A 24,045-nucleotide genomic window follows, 5' to 3' on the forward strand; every position below is an offset into this window, starting at 1 on the left:
TCTTAGTTGTGATTGTCCGGATGTCTAGATAAGCTTGAGGAAACCAAGACCCAGAGAAATTTAGTGATTTTTCCCCCATCTGTAAAGTGGAAACCTAAATCACTGTAATGAATTACTAATATTTTTCCTATGAGAGGGCTATTCAAATTTATAATAATAATGACCCATATTTGATCACTGGACAGTAAACATTAAGTGGAGTTTCTTTATATGCCTGAAGATAATTATGTTACCGATATATTGATGACATTAGCCCCTTAGGAAGGAAAACTTAAATGGTTTTGACCTGGAGTTTTAACGTATGAAAACTTGAAAATAACCAAGACTAGTTTAGTTGATTTGCAACAGTAATAAAGTTTATTAAAGCAGTGAAGTACTATGAAGTAAGATGGCAGTAATTTTTGCATTTTTGAAACAGTTTTCTAAGGCAAGAAGAAAAGGCAGAAGATTTGAATAGACATCTAGCTATTTCAGAATCACAATTATTTCCTTGGTCTAAAGGGAATGATGTCTTGTCCAGGCGGTGTCTTCATTCGTGTCTTTTACTTTGCTTCTGAAAAAGACACGGCAGTTGAATTGAATTGCTTATTTAACTTTCATCTCAGAAACGTTGCTGACTTGAGACGAGACAACTTTTCCATCAACCAGCTCCTCTACAATGGTTTTAGTCACTCTAGTCTTGTTGGCATCTGAAAAAGAGAGAATGAAGCAGTCAAAAGTTGGAAATAAGACCAAGTATTACATTACCAAAAAGGCAAAATTCAACCAGGTGCATGTTCATATGTACAAATATATACATATATATATATATATATACACATATATACACATATATACACACATATATATATATGCATATAATTTCAACCGGGTGCATGTTCATATGTGCATATATATATATATATATATATATATATATATATATATATATAATTACAGCTCTATTTAAGAACTGTATTTCCTATAGTATGTGTTAGATGGCTGAGATACAGCTGTAACTTTTCAGTGTGACAACCGAGGTATTGATTCTCTATCCCACCAAACTGAATAAAGAGAACCAAAGAGAAGGAGCAGTTTAGTACATTAATTACCTTTTCCTTGTCCTACTCTTGAATCAACCGCCGCGGAGCTCCTGGATCCTCCTCCCGAACCAAAACCGGAACCACTGGAGAAAAAAGACAAACCATTTGGTCATCATATTATAATGCCCTAGATATTTGCAGAAAATAACTCCTTCCAAGGCAGAACTTGTTTTCTCCTGGACCACACCAGAGTCTTAGCTCTTCCTTCCCGGGAAAGTGAAGGCTATTCATATTTCCTCCTTTCCTCAGTTGTTTTATACCTTAAGGAATGGGTACACTGTACCCTAAAGATTCAGGGAATTTCATTTGACAGTTTTCGCTCACCCTGCCTCTCCGTCGAGAAGGCGGCGGTAGGTCTCGATCTCCTTCTCCAGGCGGGTCTTGATGTCCAGGAGCTGTTCGTACTCAGAGTTCTGGCATTCGGTCTCGCCTCGGATCTGGCAGATCTGCTCCTCCAGACTGCTGATCTGCTGCTGAATCTGGGAGAGCTGCATAACGTAGCCGGATTCCGTGTCTGCCAAGGTGCCTTCCAGGGAGCATTTCTGAGAGTAAATGGAAGGACAAAACAAATTGGTGTTGTCTGCGAAGTAATAGATTACTTGGAACAATAAAAAAGAATAAATAATTATAATTGTGTTTGTCACGAACATACTATGTCCTAAACATTGTACTCAGTCCTGGGGCGGAGAAAAAATAATCGGGTCAGAAACAATCCTTGTCCCACATTATAATAATAATAATGTTGGTATTTGTTAAGCGCTTACTATGTGCCAAGCACTGTTCTAAGTGCTGGGGTAGATACAAGGCAATCAGGTTGTCCCATGTGGGGCTCACAGTCTTAATCCCCATTTTACAGATGAGGGAACTGAGGCACAGAGAAGCTAAGTGACTTGCCCAAAGTCACACAGCTGACATGTGAGGGAGCAGGGATTAGAACCCATGTCCACATGGGGTTCCCGATCTAAGAAGCAATAGAAGTTGCCTGATTTAACTCTCAATTGTGCCATTTTATTCCCTGACAGTCCTTCGTAGCAATATTTTCTGAAAACTATCGTCAAGCTATTGTATTTGATCGTTCGGTTGGAATGCTTCAGAAGTTCTCATTTCTTTTGCAAGTAATAGTTTTGTAGCAGCAGTTTTAAAATTGTGTCCCTCTAGAACCATCTAGCAACACACAAAGCTTTGAATTCAAAATGAATTCCTTTTTCGTGTTCTGAAATTAAGAATCTTGAAAACCAGTGGTGTGTACCATGGCCATGAGGGACTGAAGCTCAATCTCCAGGGCTTGGAGAGTCCGTTTCAGTTCCGTTATCTCGCTCTTGGCCGAGGTGGCCGCCCCGGCATCGGTGGAGATCTGGGCCTGCAGCGAAGCGCTCTGCAAATGAACGTGGACATTCAAATTATTCATCATACATAAAGTTAATTTACGACACGGTTATGTTTTCTGGGAATTTACTGCTGACGGTTTACCTGCTTATTGAACTGGTCTTCGGCTTCTTTGCGATTCTGCTCAGCCAGAGCCTCGTACTGAGCACGCATGTCGTTGAGCAGCTTGGTCAGGTCGGTTCCCGGAGCAGCGTTCATCTCCACGGTCACGTCCCCACCGGAGCTTCCCTGCATTCCCTTCATTTCCTGGAAAAGATAGTGGAAATCAGATGGAAGAAGGTCGGACAGTCGAATCACCTCCCCCGAAGTGAGGTGAGAATCAGAAATGCTTTTCGTAGGGTGTTGGAAGTTCAATCAGGCGGATTATTTTCCACCGAGTTAAATAAGGAGGACAATCTTATGGTCAAAACTGCTCAAATGGGTGTGTTCCTACCTCCTCGTGATTCTTCTTGAGGTAAGCCAGCTCTTCATTCAGGCTTTCGATCTGCATCTCCAGGTCAGATCTGGTCATGGTCAGGTCATCGAGGACTTTACGCAGGCCATTGATATCGGCCTCCACGCTCTGACGCAGGCCCATCTCATTCTCATATCTGAAATGGGTCGTAGTAAATGAATTAACAGTCATCTTTTATAGGATAAACTTCCAACGGAGGGAAAATGCAGAAGAGCAACTGTTCCGGTCAAAAACACCTGTGCATTCATTCAGTCAGAAAAACATTAAGGCTTTAAGGGGATGATTGAGAAGTGAGTTTTCCTAGGAAAATCCAAGAACTGAATGCAATTTCTAGTCGCTTGAAATTTTATGTTTGGTAAGGTTCTCCCCTCTACCTTCATTTTTTTAATAGTAATTTTTGTGAAATTTTGTTTCTTGGATATTGACTGGCCTGTGGGGGTGGGTGGGAGGAGAGGAGGACTTTAGGATAGTCTCTCAAGTATAGTTAGTGGTGACCATTTATCCTCTTACGATCATCAAAGTTCAGTAACGGCTTACTTCATTCTGAAGTCATCGGCAGCCAACCTGGCATTATCAATCTGCAGAACCATCCCTGCATTGTCAGTTGTAGCAGCTATGATCTAGAAAATTGAAGATAGGGTAAAGAATGTTAGTGTTATAGTTACTCTAAATGTGTATTTACATTCATATTTTTACTATTTATATTATGCTGTATATTTATATCCCTCTAGACTGCAAGCTTATTGAGAGCAGGAAATATGTCTGTTATATTGTTGTGTTGTACTCTCCCAAGCGCTTAATTCAGTGCCCTGCACTCAATAAATATAACTGATTGATTGACTGACTGGTATTTACTACAAAGTTAGGAGGACTAACTGTAACTTGTGTCTCTGGCATACATTTTCTCTAAGAAAACTACATTGACCAGAACACTGGTGCAGAGAAGCAATTGAAGAATTACATGGCTTTCACATTTAGTACTTTATGAATATATGGGGGTGTGGAGGGGAGAGAGAGAGAGAGAGAGAGAGAGAGAAATTGAACCTAAGTAAATTCTGACTTTTTCAAGTCCATTCCATTTTCCCAGGGAAAGCTAAGGAATAAGCTTACCTAACCTTGCTGAATACAGGTCAGAACTTTCAGCATATATTGTGAGGTGCTTTATCCTGTTTTAATAGTGGAAGTGACTCTAAGTAATAGAGAATTATAAATCTTGGCAAAGACACCATAGGAGGCCCTTCATCCTTGCACAGAGTTAAACAAATCTTTTGCTAGTTTTGGAACATAGACATAGGACCATAAAAGCCATCGGGTCAAAGGATGCTTTATAGTATGTCACAGAAATGCTGCAGTTGTAACTTAGAACCATCACTAATTCAGCAAAGGTTGGTACACTACTACTGTCTTTCTATAAACATGAGTCTTAACAAGTGATCTCTAGATTTAGTTGAAATGTTGTGCTCCTGTTGTGCTCAGCTGGGAAAGGATTCTGGTCCATCAGAATGCCTGGATAATTTTCATGTAAGCAATTTCAAGTGATATTATTCAGGTTCACTGTGAAAATTGCTCTGGGAAATGCATTTTATAAGGTGCAGACCAATTCATTGAGTAAAACGTTTCAGACAATGTATCTTGGGATTTTTTTTCCCTGAATCGGAGCTCAGCGCAAAGAAAATCCCCGCAGAGGTGCGACCGATCAGGATGTCTCACCTTACTCCGCAGATCGTCGATGATGGGGTAATACTTGCTGTAGTCACGGCCGGATCCCGGATCCGTCGAGCCGGGCCTGAATTTCTCATACCACTGCTTGATTTTGACCTCCAGGTCGGTATTGGCCTCCTCCAGAGCTCGCACCTTGTCCAGGTAGCTCGCCAGGCGGTCGTTGAGGTTCTGCATGGTTTGCTTTTCGCCTCCGGAGAAGAGGCCTCCATCCCCAGAACCGCCACCGAAGCCAGCACCGACCCCACCGCCGACCCCACCGCCGTACGTATAAAATCCTCCACTAGCCCCAGCGCCGTGTCCTCCGCCGGCACCTCCACCAAAGCCGGACCCAAAGCCACCTCCGTAACCTCCTACGACCGAGCTCCCGCATCCACCTCCGAAGCCTCCTCCGAATCCGCCACCTGCTCCCCCACCCATCCTGCAGCTGCCGGCTCCTCCGGCCCCGTAGGCCGAGCCTCCCCCGATGCCGCACTGGCTTCTGCTGCTGAAGCTGCCTCCTCCAGCGGACACTCGGACGGATCCGCTCCCTCCGGACCGGCCGGCAGCTCTAGCGAGGCAAGACATGATGCTTCAGCCGCAATTGACCTTGTCCCGGCGGAAAGGAGCGAGACCAAAGGATGTTTTGATCTGACAACGTTCGTGTCTTTTTATACACCATTTTAGGGTGTTTCTTTTCTGTATGTCACATCTTAATTCCAGTTGTTATTTGCTAATCCATAATTGGATAATTTCTTTTCAGTAAACCTACTCTACTGGCTCCATTTCTGAAGCCAGGTCACAGCTCGAGGGCGTTGCCTGTATTGAGAAGGGAAAGAAGGGTGGAGCAAAGCAAAAAACTTCATTATTATACGTTTAATCCTACATATTTTGATGATCAATCATTTCTAGTCCTAAGTGAATTTCATTAAATCTGCTTCATGGCCTTCCAACTTTAAACAAAATAGCCCCAGCTTTACAGGAAATCTCACGAAACTGTCTCGAACGCGATGATGAAGTTCTTCGTCAGACACATCTTTCTGGTCCATGTTTCCCTGAGGAACAATTAGGTCTAGGATTAATGCCTGCAGAGATGCCAATTTTTCATTCTGAGATTTGGGACCAAAGTGAGGAGGGGCTTTTAAGGGGATAGCAAGTGGAATGGGGCTTGATAGTTGCCGGAAGGCTTCGAAAGAACTAAAGGGTTTTGAAAGAACCTATTTTAGATACTTTCATCCAGGCTTGGGAGCTCTGAGATCTTGGTGGAGATCTGTGGCGAGTGGGGCTGGGAGTTGAGCCCAGACTGCTGTGTTGGGAAATCAATCAATCAATTAATAGTATTGAATGAGCACTTCTTCTGTACAGAACCCTGTAGCTCTTAGGAGTGTACATGATTATTGGTATATATTATCCCTGCCTTCAAAGATCTTGCAATCTAGTAGGGGAGAGAGCCACTGAATTACAAGTAGGGGCAGGCAACAGCGTTTGAAGATAGGTTCCTAACTACTACTACTACTACTACTACTACTACTACTAGATGGAGCGTGGGAGGAGAGAAGTAAGTGCCCAATTGCTGAGATGTTACCCAAGTCCCAAAGTGGCAGTGGTGGAGGAAATAACATAAGGAGGTAGAAATCAATCAGGGAAGGCTTCCTGGAAGAAATGCAATTTCAACAAGGCTTTGAAGCTGGGGAGAGCAGTGGTGGGCCGAATGGGATGGGGAGGAAGTGCCAGATAGGAAGGAAGGCCTGAGTAAGAAGTCAGTGGTGAGAGAGAGGAGAAGGAAGCACAGTGAATAGTTTGGCTTGAGAAGAGGGAAGTGGGCAAGATGGGGGTGAAGTGGGAAAGGAGTGAGGCTAAGTAGTGGCAAGATGGCTGAATGAGTTCCTTAAAGCCCACGGTTGGGGAAACTGTGGTTTTACTTCACAGCCGGGAGACAACAGCCCCTGTCACCCCTGTGAAGTTGACACCTGTGAATGTTAGTCCTATGGATCGATCAAGCCGTCGGTGGTATTTACTGAGCTCTGATATGTGCAGAACACTGTGCTAAGCAACAGCAATACAACAGAGTTCTCTGCCCACAGTGAGCTTACGTCTAGAGGGTGGTTAATCCTCTAACCTTCTGGTGGTTTCAAATTGTATTTACCTTTCAGTAGATTCCAATTTGGGCGGAGGGTTTCTAGTTTTCCTGTTGGTGAAGTAATTAGGTTCTTTACTGACCCTTCGAAGGAAAAGATCCGCATGGCAGATTTCTGGACCAGTTTCCAAGAGGCACGGCCCGTTTAAATCCGTGCAGTTCACTAGACTGCAGAAGCCTGGAAGTCCCCAAAGGTCAAAGTTCACCCCACTTGCATCTCCTCAGAGAGATTGTTTTCGGCCCTTCGTGTTTTAGGATCCTTGCAGAGATTAGAATCGGGGAGAGGATCCATTCTGGACCCCCAGACGTTGGGAGTTCATCAGCTAGCTGCCGAGGTCCGCACTCCGGGACTCTTCCTGGTTTGTCTGCTGGACAATTCTCCTCAGAAACCAGGCCCGATACTATCTTTATCAACTTGTACTGGCTTAGTTTGGAAAAACTGGAGAATCTACATGTTTCTACCACCAAATGGAATCTACTTTATTAGGGGGATTTGCGACAAATGATAGGGGGATTATGCCCAAATCACCTTGGAGAGAACGAAATGCATTAGGTTGGGATTGTAGGGGTTTAGATTGGTAAAAAGGCTCCTTCCTGAAATATTTCAGACTGGCCTGGAGGACGTCCAGTTGACCGCTTCTTTCTGGGGCTCTGTTCGGCCCTTCAAACTTCACTGATGTGGCGGGAGCGTGTAGACTGGAAAAATCTAACGTGCTACTTGTCAATTAGGCGGATGTGCTGGTGTCAGCCTCTGGGATAAGCAGGAAGGTGGAAGTAATGGTCCATTGCTCTGGAAACATTCTTGTCTGTCTGAAGTAATCCTTGCTAATAAAAGGTCAGCACAGAAAGTTAAGTTTGTCCCATGCAGGTGTTGTCACGGACAGGGCAGATTTTTGGCGTTTTTCAGGTAAATTTTTATTAAGGTCAGAAGGCGGCTAAGAATGGGTAGGGTTTCTCCTAGCCATGACTATCCTCTTTTTTCTAACCTAACCCTAACGCTATTACTAATGATAATTATGTAATTTATCAAGTACTTACTACCTGCCAAAACACTTTGCTAAGTGCTGGGGAAGACCAGACGTGGTTCTTTTCCTACGCAGGGCTTACATTTTCAGAAATAAAGGGGAGTGGGTGTCTGATGCCCAATTTTTTCAGATGTGGAAATTAAAGACCAGAGAGGGTAAATGACTTGCTCAAGGTAACACAGGAGACAGGGCTGGACCAGGACCGTGGTCTCTTGACTCTCATCTCAGTCAACAAGTACCGTAAGAAAAAAGGAAAGCAAGATGTTTTGTAAACTATAAATTTATTTATCTATTTATTTATATTAATGTTTGTCTCCCCCCCGCAGCCCAGACTGTGCTCAGTAAATACAAATGAGTGGATGAATGAAGGAAACTGTTCAGCAGGGAGTAATCGTCCCAACTCCCTTGTGAAGTAGGTTAAAAATGTGCATGAAAGATGATAATTTGTTGATTTTGTAACTCTACTCCTCACCAGAGCTACAGTAGAATCAAAAGAAACTCCAGTGCTAATCACTGCAAGTTATTTCATGGCTGATGATGGCTCACTTAGTTTGTTTGCTTGCTCTCTGTTTCTTAGATGACCTTTTGTGCTGCTTCCATTTCCCTGTACTTGGGATGCTTCAATCATTCAATCAATCAGTGATATTTATGAGGTCTTACCTATCGTCATCATCGTCACCAAAACCTCCACAACATCATCAAGATCCACCCTTTCCTCTCCCTCCAAACCTCTACCTTGCTGGTTCAATCTCTCATCCTATCCCGACTGGATTACTGCATCAGCCTCTTTTCTGATCTCCCATCCTCCTGTCTCTCCCCGCTTCAGTTTACACTTCACTCTGCTGCCTGGATTATCTTTCTACAGAAACACTCTGGGCACGTCACTCCCCTCCTCAAAAATCTCCGGTGGTTGCCTAACAACCTTCGAAACAAGCAGAAACTCCTCACTGTCGGCTTCAGAGCTCTCCATCACCTCACCCCCTCCTACCTCACCTCCTTTCTCTCCTTCTCCAGCCCAGCCTGCACACTCTGCTTTTCTGCCGCTAACCTCCTCATCATGCCTCATTTGCACCTGTTCCGCCATTAACCCCTGGCCCATGTCCTACCTCTGGCCTGGAATAATAATAATAATAATAATGGTATTTGTTAAGTGCTTACTATGTGTGAAGCACTGTTCTAAGTGCTGGGGCAGGGGATACAAGGTGATCGGGTTGTCCCGGGGCTCACAGTCTTCATCCCCATTTTACAGATGAGGGAACTGAGGCCCAGAGAAGTGAAGTGACTTACCTGCCCAAAGTCACACAGCTGGCAAGTGGCGGAGCTGGGATTTGAACCCATGACTTCTGACTCCTGAGTCCGTGCCCTTTCCACTGAGCTAAGCTGCTTCTCATGGAATGCCCTCCCTCCACACATCTGCCGAACTAGCTCTCTTCCTCCCTTCAAAGCCCTAATGAGAGCTCACCTCCTCCAGGAGGCCTTCCCAGACTGAGCCCCCATTTTCCTCTCCTCCTTCTGCCCTCCCCATCACCCTCCCTTCCTCCCTCTGCCCTACCCCTTCCCCTCACCACAGCATTTGTGTATATTTGTACATATTTATTACTCTATTTTATTAATGATGTATATATAGCTATAATTCTATTTATTCTGATGGTATTGACACCTGTTTACTTGTTTTGTTTTGTCATCTGTCTCCCCCTTCTAGACTGTGAGCCCATTGTTGGGTAGGGACCGTCTCTATATGTTGCCTATTTGTACTTCCCAAGCACTTAGTACAGTGCTCTGCACACAGTAAGTGCTCAATATATACGATTGAATGAATGAACGAATCATCATTATCAATTATATGGATTGAGCACTTACTGTGTGCAGAGCACTGAACGAAGCACTTGGGAAACTACGCTAGAGTCGATAGGCACACTTCCAGCCCTCAAGGACCCTTCAATCTAGTAGGGGATGCAGATGCTTATAAGAAAGCAAAGAAAAAAATAGAGAATAAACAAGAAGGCCAAGATTGAAAAAAGGGAGAGAAAAAGAGGTGGAAAAAGGTTATACATCAAAGGTGAAATGAGGAAGAAAGTGGAAAAAAGAATTAGGAGCACTTCTCCTGTAAAAGGGGATACAGATGCTTATAAGAAATCAAAGAAAAAAATAGAGAATAAACAAGAAGGCCAAGATTGAAAAAAGGGAGAGAAAAAGAGGTGGAAAAAAGGTTATACATCAAAGGTGAAATGAGGAAGAAAGTGGAAAAAAGTATTAGGCGCACTTCTCCCGTAAAAGGGGATACAGATGCTTATAAGAAAGCAAAGAAAAAAATAGAGAATAAACAAGAAGGCCAAGATTGAAAAAAGGGAGAGAGAAAAAGAGGTGGAAAAAAGGTTATACATAGAAGGTGAAATGAGGATGAAAGCGGAAAAAAGTATTAGGCGCACTTCTTCTGTAAAAATTGCCTGGGATTCTGTCGAAAGGCCCACCCCACTGTCACTGCCTGAATTCTAGCTTTTCAATCCTAATATCCAAATTTATCTTAGGCTGTGGTAGACTCTTGAAAGCCATCTCTGCTAGTTACAAAGGGAAAATTGTTGTCAGAGGAATAAAATGCAGAGGTTTTTGAGATTTATTTTCATTTGTCTTGAAAGATGAAAAGTGAAAAGCTTTCTCTTACAAATTAGTCAGGGAGAGAAACAGTTAAATGGTATTTGAGATCCTAGGGTACTTAATGAATAGCTGCTAGCCTTTATTTTGAGAACTTGTGTGAGGATGAGGATTGAGAACTTTTGAGGAATTCTCTCTTGCAGTTAAATTTACCATAGGTTCTCATGGCTTCTGCCGAAATCTCCAAGCAAAGTAGTAGTGGCGTTAATTATATTTATTGCATGTCTACTGAGTCCAGTCAATGAGACAGTACAGTGAAAGATACAACAGAAGTACCAAGACATGTTCCCTGCCTACGATTAGCTTACGCTCTAACAAGGGAGACAAACAGAAGGTATTTTCAAGCAAAGATGGAACTTTATGTTTACATGTTGGTTCAAGTTGTTCTGCCACAGATAAAGCAGTGAAGAAATGCATTGACTCTTTATAATAATAATAATAATAATGATAGCATTTATTAAGCACTTACTATGTGCAAAGCACTGTTCTAAGCACTGAGGGGTGCTTACAAGGTGATCAGGTTGTCCCCCGGGGGGCTCACAGTCTTCATCCACATTTTATAGATGAGGGAACTGAGGCCCAGAGAAGTGAAGTGACTTGCCCAAAGTCACACAGCTGACAGTTGGCGGAGCCGGGATTTGAACCCATGACCTCTGACTCCAAAGCCCGGGCTCTTTCCACTGAGCCACGCCGTTTATGGTTTTTGCTAAACAGTTATTCTGCCGGGGAAAGTACAAGCTAATCAGGATGGACAAAGTCCATGTTCCACATGGGGCTCCCAGTCTTAATCCCCATTTTACAAATGAGGTAACTGAGGCATAGAGCAGTTAAGTGACTTGACCAAGGTCTCTAGCAGACATGTGGCACATTTAGGATTAGTCCAGGTCTGTGCTATATCCACAAGCCTGTTTCTAGGTTTCATAGGTTTCCCTGGCTCTCCATTCTCATTCTTCCTCATTATGATAATAATTCCCCAGCAAAACTTGACTACTAAGGAGTAGCATTGGAACCCTCCCAGAATTTCATTCAGAGGAATGAGCTTTTGTGAAGCAGAATTCAAAGAGCTCAGTTATCTGGGGACAGATCAAACTGTATCTTGCATTTGCTCAGTTAAATTTTACTTTCATGCAGCACCATGAAAAGTGTGATACTTGGGGAAACCTGGTGGCTTCTAGTGCTCAAACTTATTGCATTATGGCTTCAATTGTACCATTATTCTCTGCAACTAGAACAGATATAAGCAGGAATAGTGCAATGGGTGGGTAATATTGGCTCTAATTTTCCTTTAAATTACCTGATTCGTATGATGCAATTTGTTTCATTTTTGTGAGTGCGGTTAGGTAGTTCATTCTGGGCATTATTTTCATGGGTTCTCCAAAGTACCTGTAGAACAAGATGTGCCTATGAGTAGTAATAGTAAGTTGTTGTTGGTTATTGAAGTTTCCCAGAGCTTTAGTTTAATTTGCAGTTTTAGTGGTTTTGACCTAATAGAACCACAGAGTCTCAAAATCACTTGTTCATTGTATGAAAACCTCGAGGCAGTCCTAAGGTCCAGCTTGCTTTTTGTGCTCACATTTCCCTCAGATAACACCTGGCAGCCTGGAGACCCATAATGAATCCCAGTAGTTTTCTGCCATTAATCCAATTCCCATTATTTCACTTCTAGACTGTGAGCCCACTGTTGGGTAGAGACCGTCTCTATATGTTGCCAACTTGTACTTCCCAAGCGCTTAGTACAGTGCTCTGCACACAGTAAGCGCTCAATAAATATGATTGAATGAATGAATGAAATCTTCCTCCCATCTCTGGGATATCTGTCCTCGGATGTCCCACCGCCACCTCAAATACACCATGTCAAAAATCAAATTCGTTTTCTTTTATCATTGTCAATATTTATTTCAAAACCCTCTGCCTGCAGAGCGATGAATGATGTACTTGGGAGCTTGCATTCAAGGAGCTCACAATCAGTGACCCTACTGATTAGCCCCCCTGGCTAAAAGCTTGTAACCTTGGAGTTACTTTTGACTTTTCCCTCTCATTTACTTTTCACATCCTAACCACCATGTAGTCCTGTACATTCTTCAACAGTATTTTATGATTGGCCATGGGATTTATTATTAGATTTATCACTCTATCTTGTACGTATTTACTATTCTATTTATTTTATTTTGTTAATATGTTGTTTTGTTGTCTGTCTCCCCCTCTAGACTGTGAGCCCACTGTTGCGTAGGGACCGTCTCTAGATGTTGCCAACATGTACTTCCCAAGTGCTTAGTACAGTGCTCTGCACACAGTAAGCACTCAATAAATATGATTGAAGAAGAAGAATGAATGAATGAATGAATGAATTGTCCTTTCCCTCTCCACCGCTACATTTTCGGCTTCAGAATCAATAAATCAGTAGTAGTTATTAAGCTTCCAATACATGCAGAGCACTGTACAGAGTGCTTGGGAAAGTACAAGAGAGATGAAAGACGAAATCCCTAAACCCAAGGAGTTTAAAATCTGATTTGGAAGACCAACGTAGAATAATTTACAAATAAGACCAAGTTGCTGAATTAACGGGTGAAAATGTGATGAGAAGTAGTGAGTAAATCCCTAAACCCAATTAGTTTAAAATCTGATTTGGAAGACCAACGTAGAATAATTTACAAATAAGACCAAGTTGGTGAATTAACGGGTGAAAATGTGATGAGAAGTAGTGAGTAAATCCCTAAACCCAATTAGTTTAAAATCTGATTTGGAAGACCAACGTAGAATAATTTACAAATAAGACCAAGTTGGTGAATTAACGGGTGAAAATGTGATGAGAAGTAGTGAGTAAAAGTGCTGAATACTGAGATGATAGTAGGGAAGATATGACTGGGGACGAAGAAGAAACATTAGCTGTATTAATTGTATTTATTGAGTGCCTACTGTGTGTAGAGCGCTGTACTGAACGCTTGGGAGAGTAAAGTATAACGGAATTGGGTTGACACGTTTCCTGCCCACAATGAGTTTACAGTCTAGAAGGGAGGACAGACATTAATATCGATAAATAAATAATGAATATGTACATAATTGATGTGGGGATGAATAAAAGGGACAAATCCACGTGCAAGGGCGATGCAGAAGGGAGAGGAAGTAGAGGAAATGAGGGCTTAATTGGGGAATGCCTCTTGGAGGAGATGAGATTTTAATGCCTGGAGCACCTGGCTATAAAAGTGAGGCGCAAGCTTCCTGAAGCAGGTGGGATTTCAGAAGGTGCTTGAAAATAGGGAGAGCCGGAAAGACCTGTGGTCTTGTGGATTTAAAGAGGGACTAAATTTTAGGCAGAAGAAAGACCATGAACCAGAGGTCAGAGATGGGAGAGTTGTGAAAAAAGCAGAGTGAGAAAGCAAACTAGTAGGAATGGAGAGTGCGCTCTGGGGTACAGTATGCAAAGAGAGTAGAAAGGTCAGCCTAGTAGTAGTAATATCATCATCAATCGTATTTATTGAGCGCTTACTATGTGCAGAGCACTGTACTAAGCGCTTGGGAAGTACAAATTGGCAAAATATAGAGACAGTCCCTACCCAACAGTGGGTTCACAGTCTAAAAGTAATAGTAATCATTCCTTCAAAAATCCGTGGTGTTTATTGAGAGCTTATTGTTTAGGACACTGCACTAAGCATTTGGGAGAGTACAATATCTAGTGGAGAGAGCATGGGCCCAGACTGAGTCCCCTCCTTCCTCCTTCCCCTCCCCGCAGCACCTGTATATCTGTTTGTACAGATTTATTATTCTATTTATCTTGTACATATTTGCTATTCTATTTATTTTATTTTGTTAATAAGTTTTGTTTTGTTGTCTGTCTCCCCCTTCTAGACTGTGAGCCCGCTGTTGGGGAGGGACCGTCTCTAGATGTTGCCAACTTGGACTTCCCAAGCGCTTAGTCCAGTGCTCTGCACACAGGAAGCGCTCAATAAATACGATTGAATGAATGAACGAATGGAAGTCAGAGGATCTGGGTTGTAATCCCGGCTTCACCACTCTATTATTCTATTATTCACCACCCTTTTAGACTGTGAGCCCACTGTTGGGTAGGGACTGTCTCTATATGTTGCCAATTTGTACTTCCCAAGCGCTTAGTACAGTGCTCTGCACATAGTAAGCACTCAATAAATACGATTGATGATGATGATATTATTTATTTATTAGTACGGCATTTTTTAAGCACTTACCATGCGCCAAGCACTGTTCTAAGCACCGGGGCAGATACAAGTTCAGTTTCTGTCTCACTTGGGGCTCATAGTCTAAGTAGGAGAGTCACATAATAAGCAACTGGCAGAGCTGGGATTAGAATCCAGGTCCTCTTTCCACCAGGCCACACTGCTTCTCTGCCGCGTGATCTTGGGCAAGTCACTGAACTTCTCTGTGCCTCAGTTACCTCATCTGTAAAATGAGGATTAAGATTTGAGCCCCATTTGGGAAAGGGACTATGTCCAACCGGATTATCTTGTTTCTACCCCAGTGCTTTGTACAGTGCCTGGTACACTTAAGTGCTTAGCAAATACCATTAAAAAGCACAATAGAGTTAGTAGTCACGATTCCTTCTCACGGAAAATTTACAGTCTAGAGAGGAAGAAATTTATTTTAGACATTAAAATAAAAGACAGATGGGGAAATGGCAGAATAAAAGCATTCTAGACTGTGTGCCGTTGTTGGGTAAGGACCGTCTCTATATGTTGCCGACTTGTACTTCCCAAGCGCTTAGTACAGTGCGCTGCACACAGTAAGCACTCAATAAATACGATTGAATGAATGAATTTGTACCTCAGTGCCATGGGGCTGAGGGTGGGGTGAATATCAGGTGCTTATTCATTCAATTGTATTTATCGAGCGCTTACTGTGTGCAGAGCACTGTACTAAGTGCTTGGGTAGTACAAGTAGGCAACGTATAACGAGGGTCCCTACCCAACAACGGGCTCACAGTCTAGAAGGGGGAGACAGAAAACAAAACATGGAGACAGGTGTAAAAATTATCAGAACAAATAGAATTAAAGCTCTATGCACATCATTCACAAAATAAATAGAATAGTAAATATGTAAAAGTCAAATAAATAGAGTAATAAATCTGTACAAATATATATATACAAGTGATGTGGGGAGGGGAAGGAGGTAGGGTGGGAGGGTGGGGAGGAGGAGAGGAAAAAGGGGGCTCCGTCTGGAAAACGGGGGCTCAGTCTGGGAATTTGTTAAGTGCTTACTATGTGCCAAGCACTGTTCCAAGCGCTGGGGTAGATTCAAGGTAATCAGGTCCCTTCACAGTCTTAATCCCCATTTTATAGACGAGGTCACTGAGGCCCAGAGACTTGCCCAAGGTCACCCAGCAGACAAGTGGTGGAGCCGGGATTAGAACCCAGGACCTTCTTCTCATGATGAAGAATACAGAAATTCATTCATTCCATCGTATTTATTGAGCGCTTACTGTGTGCAGAGCACTGTACTAAGCGCTTGGGAAGTACAAGTTGGCAACATATAAAGACGGTCCCTAGAAATGGGAATTAGGCATGGTTCCTGGCCCTCAAGGAGCTCATAAGGTAAGAAGGTAAGTGGGAAGAGAGGACTGGTGACAGATACATATGGAGGGATGAAAGACAAGAAGGAGGGGGCTGACTGAATGCCTTAAAACCAATGGTTAGAAGGTTCTGTTTGATAATGCAAAGATGAATAAATAACAATTGGAGGTTAGGTAAGTGTGGAGATACACTGTAGAAAAGCATTCTGAGCAGTGGCATGAATTATAGTCCAGAGAGGGGAGATACTGCGGGCAGGGGGACCACTGAGGAGGCTGATTAACAATAGTCAAGTTGAGATCATCATCATCATCAATCGTATTTATTGAGCGCCTACTGTGTGCAGAGCACTGTACTAAGCGCTTGGGAAGTACAAGTTGGCAACATATAGAGACAGTCCCTACCCAACAGTGGGCTCACATAGTCCCATCGCTAAACACTTTGGTTTCCCTGCCTTCCATCTCACCCCTCCACCCAATCCTCCCCTCTGCAATAAGAATTGTCATGAGCTTCAATCAAGTCAATGAATCAATCAATCGTATTTTTTGAGAACTTGCTGTTATTATTATTATTATTATTATGGTATTTGTTAAGCACTTACTGTGTGCCAAGCACCGTTCTAAGCACTGGGGTAGATACAAGGCTATCAGGACGTCCCACGTGGGGCTCACAGTTTTAATCCCTATTTTACAGATGAGGGAACTGAGGCACAGAGAAGTAAAGTCCTATCCCGACTCTCATCCTATCCCCACTGGATTACTGCATCAGCCTCCTTTCTGATCTCCCATCCTCCTGTCTCTCCCCATTTCAGTCTATACTTCACGCCGCTGCCCAGATCATCTTTGTGCAGAAAGGCTCTGGGCATGTTACTCCCCTCCTCGAAAATCTCCAGTGGCTACCAATCAATCTCCCCCACCTTACCTCCTTCCCCTCCCCACAGCACCTGTATATATGTGTATATGTTTGTACATATTTATTACTCTATTTATTTTACTTGTACATATTTATTCTATTTATTTTATTTTGTTAATACGTTTTGTTTTGTTGTCTGTCTCCCCCTTCTAGACTGTGAGCCCACTGTTGGGTAGGGACCATCTCTATATGTTGCCAACGTGTACTTCCCAAACGCTTAGTACAGTGCTCTGCACACAGTAAGTGCTCAATAAATAATATTGAATGAATGAATGAATGAAAGTGACTTGCCCAAAGTCACTCAGCTGACAAGCGGCGGAGTCGGGATTAGAACTGACGACCTCTGACTCCCAAGCCTGGGCTCTTTCCGCTAAGCCATGCTGGAGCACTGTACCAAGTGGTTGGGATAGTACAATTCAACGGAGTTGATAGATTTATATATTACTCTATTTATTTTACTTGTACATATTTACTATTCTATTTATTTTATTTTGTTAATGATGTGCATCTCGCTTTACTTCTATTTATTCTGATGACACCTGTTCACATGTTTTGTTTTGTTGTCCATCTCCCTCTTCTAAACTGTGAGCCCGTTGTTGGGTAGGGACCATCTCTATATGTTGCCTGCTTGTACTTCCCAAGCGCTTAGTACAGTGCTCTGCACACAGTAAGTGCTCAATAAATACGATTGAATGAATGAATGAATGAATGAATGAATAGTATGTTCCCTACCCACAAGAATCTTATTCATGTCTTCTGTCTATTTAAAAGCCTACACTGACTCCTCTTGTCCTCTCACATCAGACTAAAAATTCTCAGTTAATTGGCCTCATCGCGTTCCCACCCTCCATCCTGTGCTTTCTACTCTATCCAAATCTGCTTACTGCTCCCCCATACAACTCTTTTTAAATAGTATTTGTTAAGTGCTTACTATGTGCCAGGCACTGTACTACGCACTGAGGTAGCTACAAACTAATCAGGTTGGGCTCAGTCCCTGTCCCGCGTGGGGTTCACAGTGTTAATCTTCATTTTACAGATGAGGAAACTGAAGACAGAGAAGTTAAGTGACTTGCCCAGGGTCACATGTCAGGCAAGTGGCCGAGTCAGGATTAGAACCCACGTCCTTCTGATTCCCAGGTCCATTGTCTGTTCACTAGGCCATGCTGCTTCTCTAAGTGCCTCCAAATGGTCGCCTGTTTCTTTTCTCTTTCCTGCTATGCCCACCTCACTATCCCAATCCTATCTCAGCCCCAATCCCAATTCTATCCCGATCCATTTCCTCTTTTAAATTCCAATGAGGTTGCATCTCCATGAGCCTTCCTGGAAGAATGACTCCCTAGTCGAACTCTGGCTGCCCCAGTATTATCTGGGTTTTTGTCAATCTTATGGATAGTTATCTGTCTCTCAATACTCAAAGTTTTATGCCTATGATACTTGCACTTTTTTGTGTAAATGAAAGTTCAGGCGTTAATGTTTATTCTCTTTCAAATTATAAGTTTCTTGAGTGTGAGGGACAAATCTGAACGTTTCTTTACAATTCCCACTTGGAAACAAGTTGGGGTTTTGACGTAAAGGTGCTCAGTAGATACTGATAAGGTGGGCGAAAATAAGGTCAAGCAGGGGGATGCGGTGAAGATAAGTGGATGGAGGTAGAAGTGTTGTACAGACTGACTTTTTGAACAGCGCTTAAGAATGGAGTGACTTTGAAATTTGAGTCCAAGAGGCAGTCTGTTAGACAGGGCTGGGTATTGGAGTTGAAGAAATTCCAGCCAAACAAGGCAGTTTTTGCATGAAAACTGGTGAAAGAGAGTATTGATCAGACTCTGGTATGGCCAACTTTACTCTGAAATGCACATAGTGAATCAACTCGTCTTTTGGTACAAAGGACAGCGATATGTTTGTGGTTGAATGGGTGAGCGAGGAATGGTGTTTGTCAGGTAAAGTATGGAGTCATAATTCCTTAAATCATAGGTTTTAATCCCAATGGGAACTAGCAGAGCCTCAGATGAGAATCCGATTTCCAGGAGTTTAGTATTATGCAGATAGTGGGCAAGGGGTCTTTAAAAAGGCAGTAAAAATTGAAGTTTAGTTTTCTTTGCAAGGAAGACTTCAGATTTTGTGTTTCATTTTTGAGGTTTGACTCAAGATGAGCATTCCGTACACTGATTGTAAACCTTTTGAAAATGAAACCTTAATTCAGGAATATAAGGGGTTAGAGTTTTTCTGATCTCCCGGACTCCTGTCTCTCCCCACTTCAGTCTATACTTCACTCTGCTGCCTGGGTTATCTTTCTACAGAAATGCTCTGGTCATGTCACCCCTCCTCCTCAAAAATCTCCAGTGGTTGCCTAGCAACCTCTGTATCAAGCAAAAACTCCTCACTATTGGCTTCAAAGCTCTCCATCCTCACCTCACCTCCCTCCTCGCCTTCTATGGCCCAACCTGCACACTCTGCTCCTCTGGTGCTAAACCTCTCCTTGTATCTTGGTCTCGCCTGTCCCGCCGTCGACTCTGACCCTACCTTTGGCATGGGATGCCCTCCCTCCTCACATCCTCCAAACTAGCACACTTCCCCCCTTCAAAGCCTTACTGAAAGCTCACCTCCTCCAGGAGGCCTTCCCAGACTAAGCCCCCCTTTTCCTCTGCTCCTCCTCCCTTCCCCCTCACCCTCTCCGTCCCACAGCACTTGTGTATTCTATTAATTTTATTACTGGTGTGTATATATTTCTAATTCTATTCATTTATATTCATGCTACTGATGCCTGTTTATTTGTTTTGATATCTGCCGCCCCCCGTCTAGACTGTGAGCTCATTGTTGGGCAGGGATTGTCTTTATTTGTTGCTAAATTATACTTTCCAAGTGCTCTGCACACAGTAAGCGCTCAATAAGTATGACTAAATGAATGAATGAATGCATATTTGAATTGTGTATCTTAAGCTCTATGTACTCCTAGTTTCAGAAACCAGAAGGGAAGCTATGAAGGTCAGTTCAGAGTTTTGTCATTGTTAACGTCTTTATCATCGTCACCATCATGCGTACATGGGGGTTGGAGTCAATTATGAGCCTAATGTGAGTCATAATGTAGTGTCATTATGATAATCATCATCATCATTATCGTCAGACTGTTTGCAGAGCACTGTAGTAGGTGTGAATCTAACATTAAATGGGATTGTTGATGTGAGAGTCATTTGTCCAAATACTAGAAGCCCTGCTCATTCATTCATTCATTCATTCATTCAATCGTATTTATTGAGCGCTTACTGTGTGCAGAACACTGTACTAAGCGCTTGGGAAGTACAAGTTGGAAACATATAGAGACGGTCCCTACCCAACAATGGGCTCATGGTTTTGGTATTCCTACGTAGACTGAAGCCAATGAGGGACAGAGACTGTGTCCCATCTGATTATCTTGTATTTACCCCAGTGCTTAGTACAGCACTTGGCATGAAGTAAATGCTTAACATACGCCATTGTTTCTTTTGTGGGGTTTTTTTTGTATTTATCAATGGGACAATGCTATGTAAGAACTTGAAAACGGTGATTCTGCTCTGTCCTGTGTTGATCAGATCCTTGTTAGAGTATCATGCCCAGTTTGGATTACCAGTTAGTTCTTGAGGGGAGGGTATTGCTGTTCTCCATGTCCACTGAGTACCATGGAGAACATGGAGAAGCAGCGTGGCTCAGTGAAAAGAGCAAGGGCTTTGGAGTCAGAGGTCATGGGTTCAAATCCCGGTTCCGCCAACTGTCAGCTGTGTGACTTTGGGCAAGTCACTTCACTTCTCTGTGCCTCAGTTACCTCATCTGTAAAATGGGGATTAAAACTGTGAGCCCCCCATGGGACAACCTGATCACCTTGTAACCTCCCCAGAGCTTTGCACATAGTAAACGCTTAACAAATACCATCATTATTATTATTATTACCAAACAGAAGGAGATGGACCCAATTTAAAGCAGGTGTCTGTTGGACATAAGGCAGAACCTTCGAGACTGTAAACTTGTTGTGGGCAGGGACCGTATCTACCAACTCTGTTATATTGTATTCTTCCAAGCGCTAAGTACAGAACTCAGTAAATGTGATTGATTTATTAATTAACCATGTGCGGGGGTGGAATAGACAGCCAAGGAAGATTGGAAGGTTGGAGTGGGAGAAGCCAAGGAGGTCAGTGAGGAGTCTGATGGAGAAGTCGAGTCAGGTTATGATAAGTGCTTGGGTCAGTGTGGTAGCAGTTTTTATGGTGAGGAGGGGATGGATTGGTTGCTCTAGCAATGGGGGTGCCCTGAACTCTGAGCTCTGAAAAGCCTGTAATTCTGTTCCTCTAATCACGGTACTCTACTGATTTCATTTTTTTTGTTTATTTGTCTGTGTTGTGTTTTAATGTTTCATCATTCCTCATGTATTTGTCTCAAGTCCCTTCTTTTCACTTAGATTCTGAGTCCCCCACAAGGGACGGGGGCACATCCAATCCCCTCCTGTGTGTTTTTTCCCCAGCAGTTAATACAGTGCTATATACACATTAAGGACTCAATAGGGTAAGAATATTAGTATTAGAGCTACTACTAGAGAAACAGTGTGGCTCCGTGGAAAGAGCACGGGCTTCGCAGTCAGTGGTCATAGGTTCAAATCCTGGCTCCGCCAATTGTCACTGTGTGACTTTGGGCAAGTCATTTAGCTTCTCTGTGCCTCGGTTACCTCATCTGCAAAATGGGATTGACTGTGAGCCCCCCGTGGGACAACCTGATCATCTTGTAACCTCCCCAGCGCTTAGAACAGTGTTTTGCACATAGTAAGCATTTAATAAATGCCATTATTATTATTATTACTACTACTAGTAGGTAGAACCCTCAGGATTTGATATTTGACTGCAAATGCAGGTTGAATTTGAACAATGAATTGAGGATAATGCCAAGGTCGGGGACTCATAGGGAGTTTGGCGGTGTTGTCTACAGTGATGGGAAAGTTGATGGGAGGAGAGGGCTGGAGTAGGAAGATGGGGAGTTCTGTTTTGGACACGTTAAATTTGAGGTGTTGGCAGGACGTTCACTAGAGATGTCCTGAAGATAGGAGGAAATGCGATACTACAGAGGAGAGAGGGCTGGGGCTGGAGAGGTAGATTTGGGGATCAGCCATGTGGAGATAGTAGTAAAAGCCATGGAACACATGAGTTCTCCAAGGGAGTGGGTGCAAATGGAGAATAGAAAGGGACCCAGAACTGAGCCTTGAGGGACCCCACTGTAAGGGGGTGGGAGACACAGGAGGGGCTAGCTAAAGAGACTAAGAAGGAGTGTCCAGAGATACAGGGAAAACCAGAAGAGGACAGTATTAGTGAAACCAAGTTAGATAGTGTTTCCAGGAGAAGGGGTGGTCTTATAGTGTTGAAAGCAGCTGAAAGGTTGAGGAGGATTAGGATGGATTAGGGCCCATTGAATTTGGTAAGAAGGGGTCATTTGGAGACCTTGAAGGGTGCAGTTTCTGTGGAGTGGAGGGGTTGTTAGTCATGTCTTAGGGGGTCAAGGAGAGAGTTGGAGGAGAGGAAGAGGAGGCATTGGGTGTAACCACCCTTTTTAGAGGAGTTAGGGAAGGAGTGAAAGGAGGGAAATGGGGTGATAACTGGAGAGTGCCGTGAGGATAAGGGAGTTTTTTTAGGATAAGAGATCAATCAATCAATTAATGGTATTTATGGAGTACTTACTGTCGGCAGAGAACTTTACTAAGCCATTGGGAGAGTAACAGATTTGGTAGACATGTTCCCTGCCTACAAAGAATTTACAATCTAGGGGAAATGTGGGCATGTTTGAAAGCAGTGGGGAAGGAGCCATTGGAGAGGGGGTAGTTGAAGATGGTGGTCAGTGAGGGAAAAAGGGAGGGGATTGAGTGCTTGAATAAAATGAGAAGGGATGGGGTTGGAGGTAGAAGGGGTGGGGTTGTGAAAAGAGGCCAGAGTTATTTTCTAGAGACATGGCTGGACAGATTAGAGAGTCGATGAGGGAGCAGGAAGACTGGAGAGGTGTGGGGGAGAGCTTAGGGAATTCACTCCCGATGGTTTCAATTTTCTTGATGAAATAGACGGCAAGGTCACTGGGGTGGGAGATGGAGGAGGCTGGTGGAGCGGTGTCTAAGGAGGGAGTTAAAAGTGAGAAATAGGTGCAGGCAATGGGCATGGTCATCAGTAAGGTTGGAGAAGTATTGTTGCTGGGCTGAGGAGAGGGCAGAGTTCATTCATTCATTCAATCATATTTATTGAGTGCTTACTATGTGCAGAGCACTGTATTGCAGTTGAGGAAGAGTTTGAGGTAGACAAGGTTGGCCTGATGTTTGGATTCCCTCCAGCAACGCTCTGCGTAGGTAGCACAAGAGTGGATGAACTCTACTGAACAGGTGATCCAGGGCTGAAGGTTGTTGGTAGGAGATGATGGAGGGAGAAGGATGAAAGGAATCGAGTGCAGTGGAGAGGGCGGAGTCGAGGGCGTGGATTTGTGAGTCAAAAGGTGGTAGTTTGAGTAGGGAGACCAAAGGGAGTCTGATGATTTGGGATAATTGGAGGGGCCCAAGAGATAGATGTCTCTGTGGGGGTGGGAGGCCGAACAATTCTCTTGGGAAGGGGTTGTGTGGTAGAGAAGGCAGTTGAGGAGGTTGTCATTGGAGAGTGGGATTTCAGGGTTGCTGAATTTAGAGATCGTACTGTGCTTAGACATAATGAGATCAAGCGTGTGTCTAAATTAGTGAGAGAGGTGGGGTGAAGCAGGAATAAGAGGAAACTGGTGGCTGTAAGGGTCGTCAGGAACGTTTACATGGATATTGAGGGCCCTGAGAAGTAGTGTAGGGATGGGGAAGGAGAAAAAGGATGTGAAAAAGGCATCAGAAGGGTTCAGAAAGTTGGAGGCAGGGCCTAGGGAAAGGCCTCAAATGACTGTAACAAGTAATTGGATTAGGTGGCAGAGGTGGGTGAGTAAGATTTAAAGTGTTTCATTTGCCTCAAAACCAAAACGACAAAATTAGTTCACTTGCAACAGCTAAAGGTTTATTGAATGATAGGTATGGAGACAGAAAGAATGAGAGGAAAAATGAGCAGCTCCAACAGACACCGAAAAGCTATTCTTTTAAGGCAGGGAGAATTGGCGCACTCCTCTGTTTGGGGGGATTCTTCAGTTGACAGCTCTGTGC

At 43.3% G+C, this 24,045-nt stretch overlaps 1 protein-coding gene across 1 annotated transcript; it reads right to left on the reverse strand.

Moving 5' to 3' along the window:
- Window positions 1-585: 585 nt before the first annotated feature.
- Window positions 586-5,208, reverse strand: LOC119935113 (keratin, type I cytoskeletal 24-like). The gene is made up of 8 exons (XM_038754753.1): window positions 4,633-5,208; window positions 3,460-3,542; window positions 2,902-3,058; window positions 2,553-2,714; window positions 2,332-2,457; window positions 1,407-1,624; window positions 1,092-1,165; window positions 586-689 (listed from the first exon to the last, which is right to left on the reverse strand). Exons 1-8 carry the CDS (start codon window positions 5,206-5,208, stop codon window positions 586-588), a joined length of 1,500 nt encoding a protein of 499 aa, XP_038610681.1.
- Between the last annotated feature and the right edge of the window lie 18,837 nt (window positions 5,209-24,045).

This window comes from Tachyglossus aculeatus, chromosome 11, assembly GCF_015852505.1.
Source record: "Tachyglossus aculeatus isolate mTacAcu1 chromosome 11, mTacAcu1.pri, whole genome shotgun sequence".
Lineage (NCBI taxonomy): Eukaryota > Metazoa > Chordata > Mammalia > Monotremata > Tachyglossidae > Tachyglossus > Tachyglossus aculeatus.

Coding starts and splice junctions, on each gene's coding strand:
- LOC119935113 (XM_038754753.1), bottom strand. CDS start 5,208: ATGTCTTGCCTCGCTAGAGCTGCCGGCCGGTCCGGAGGGAGCGGATCC. Junction 2,458..2,552: donor AAGACCAGTTCAATAAGCAG/GTAAACCGTCAG, acceptor GTTCATTTGCAG/AGCGCTTCGCTGCAGGCCCA. Junction 1,166..1,406: donor CTTCTCGACGGAGAGGCAGG/GTGAGCGAAAAC, acceptor TTTTTTCTCCAG/TGGTTCCGGTTTTGGTTCGG.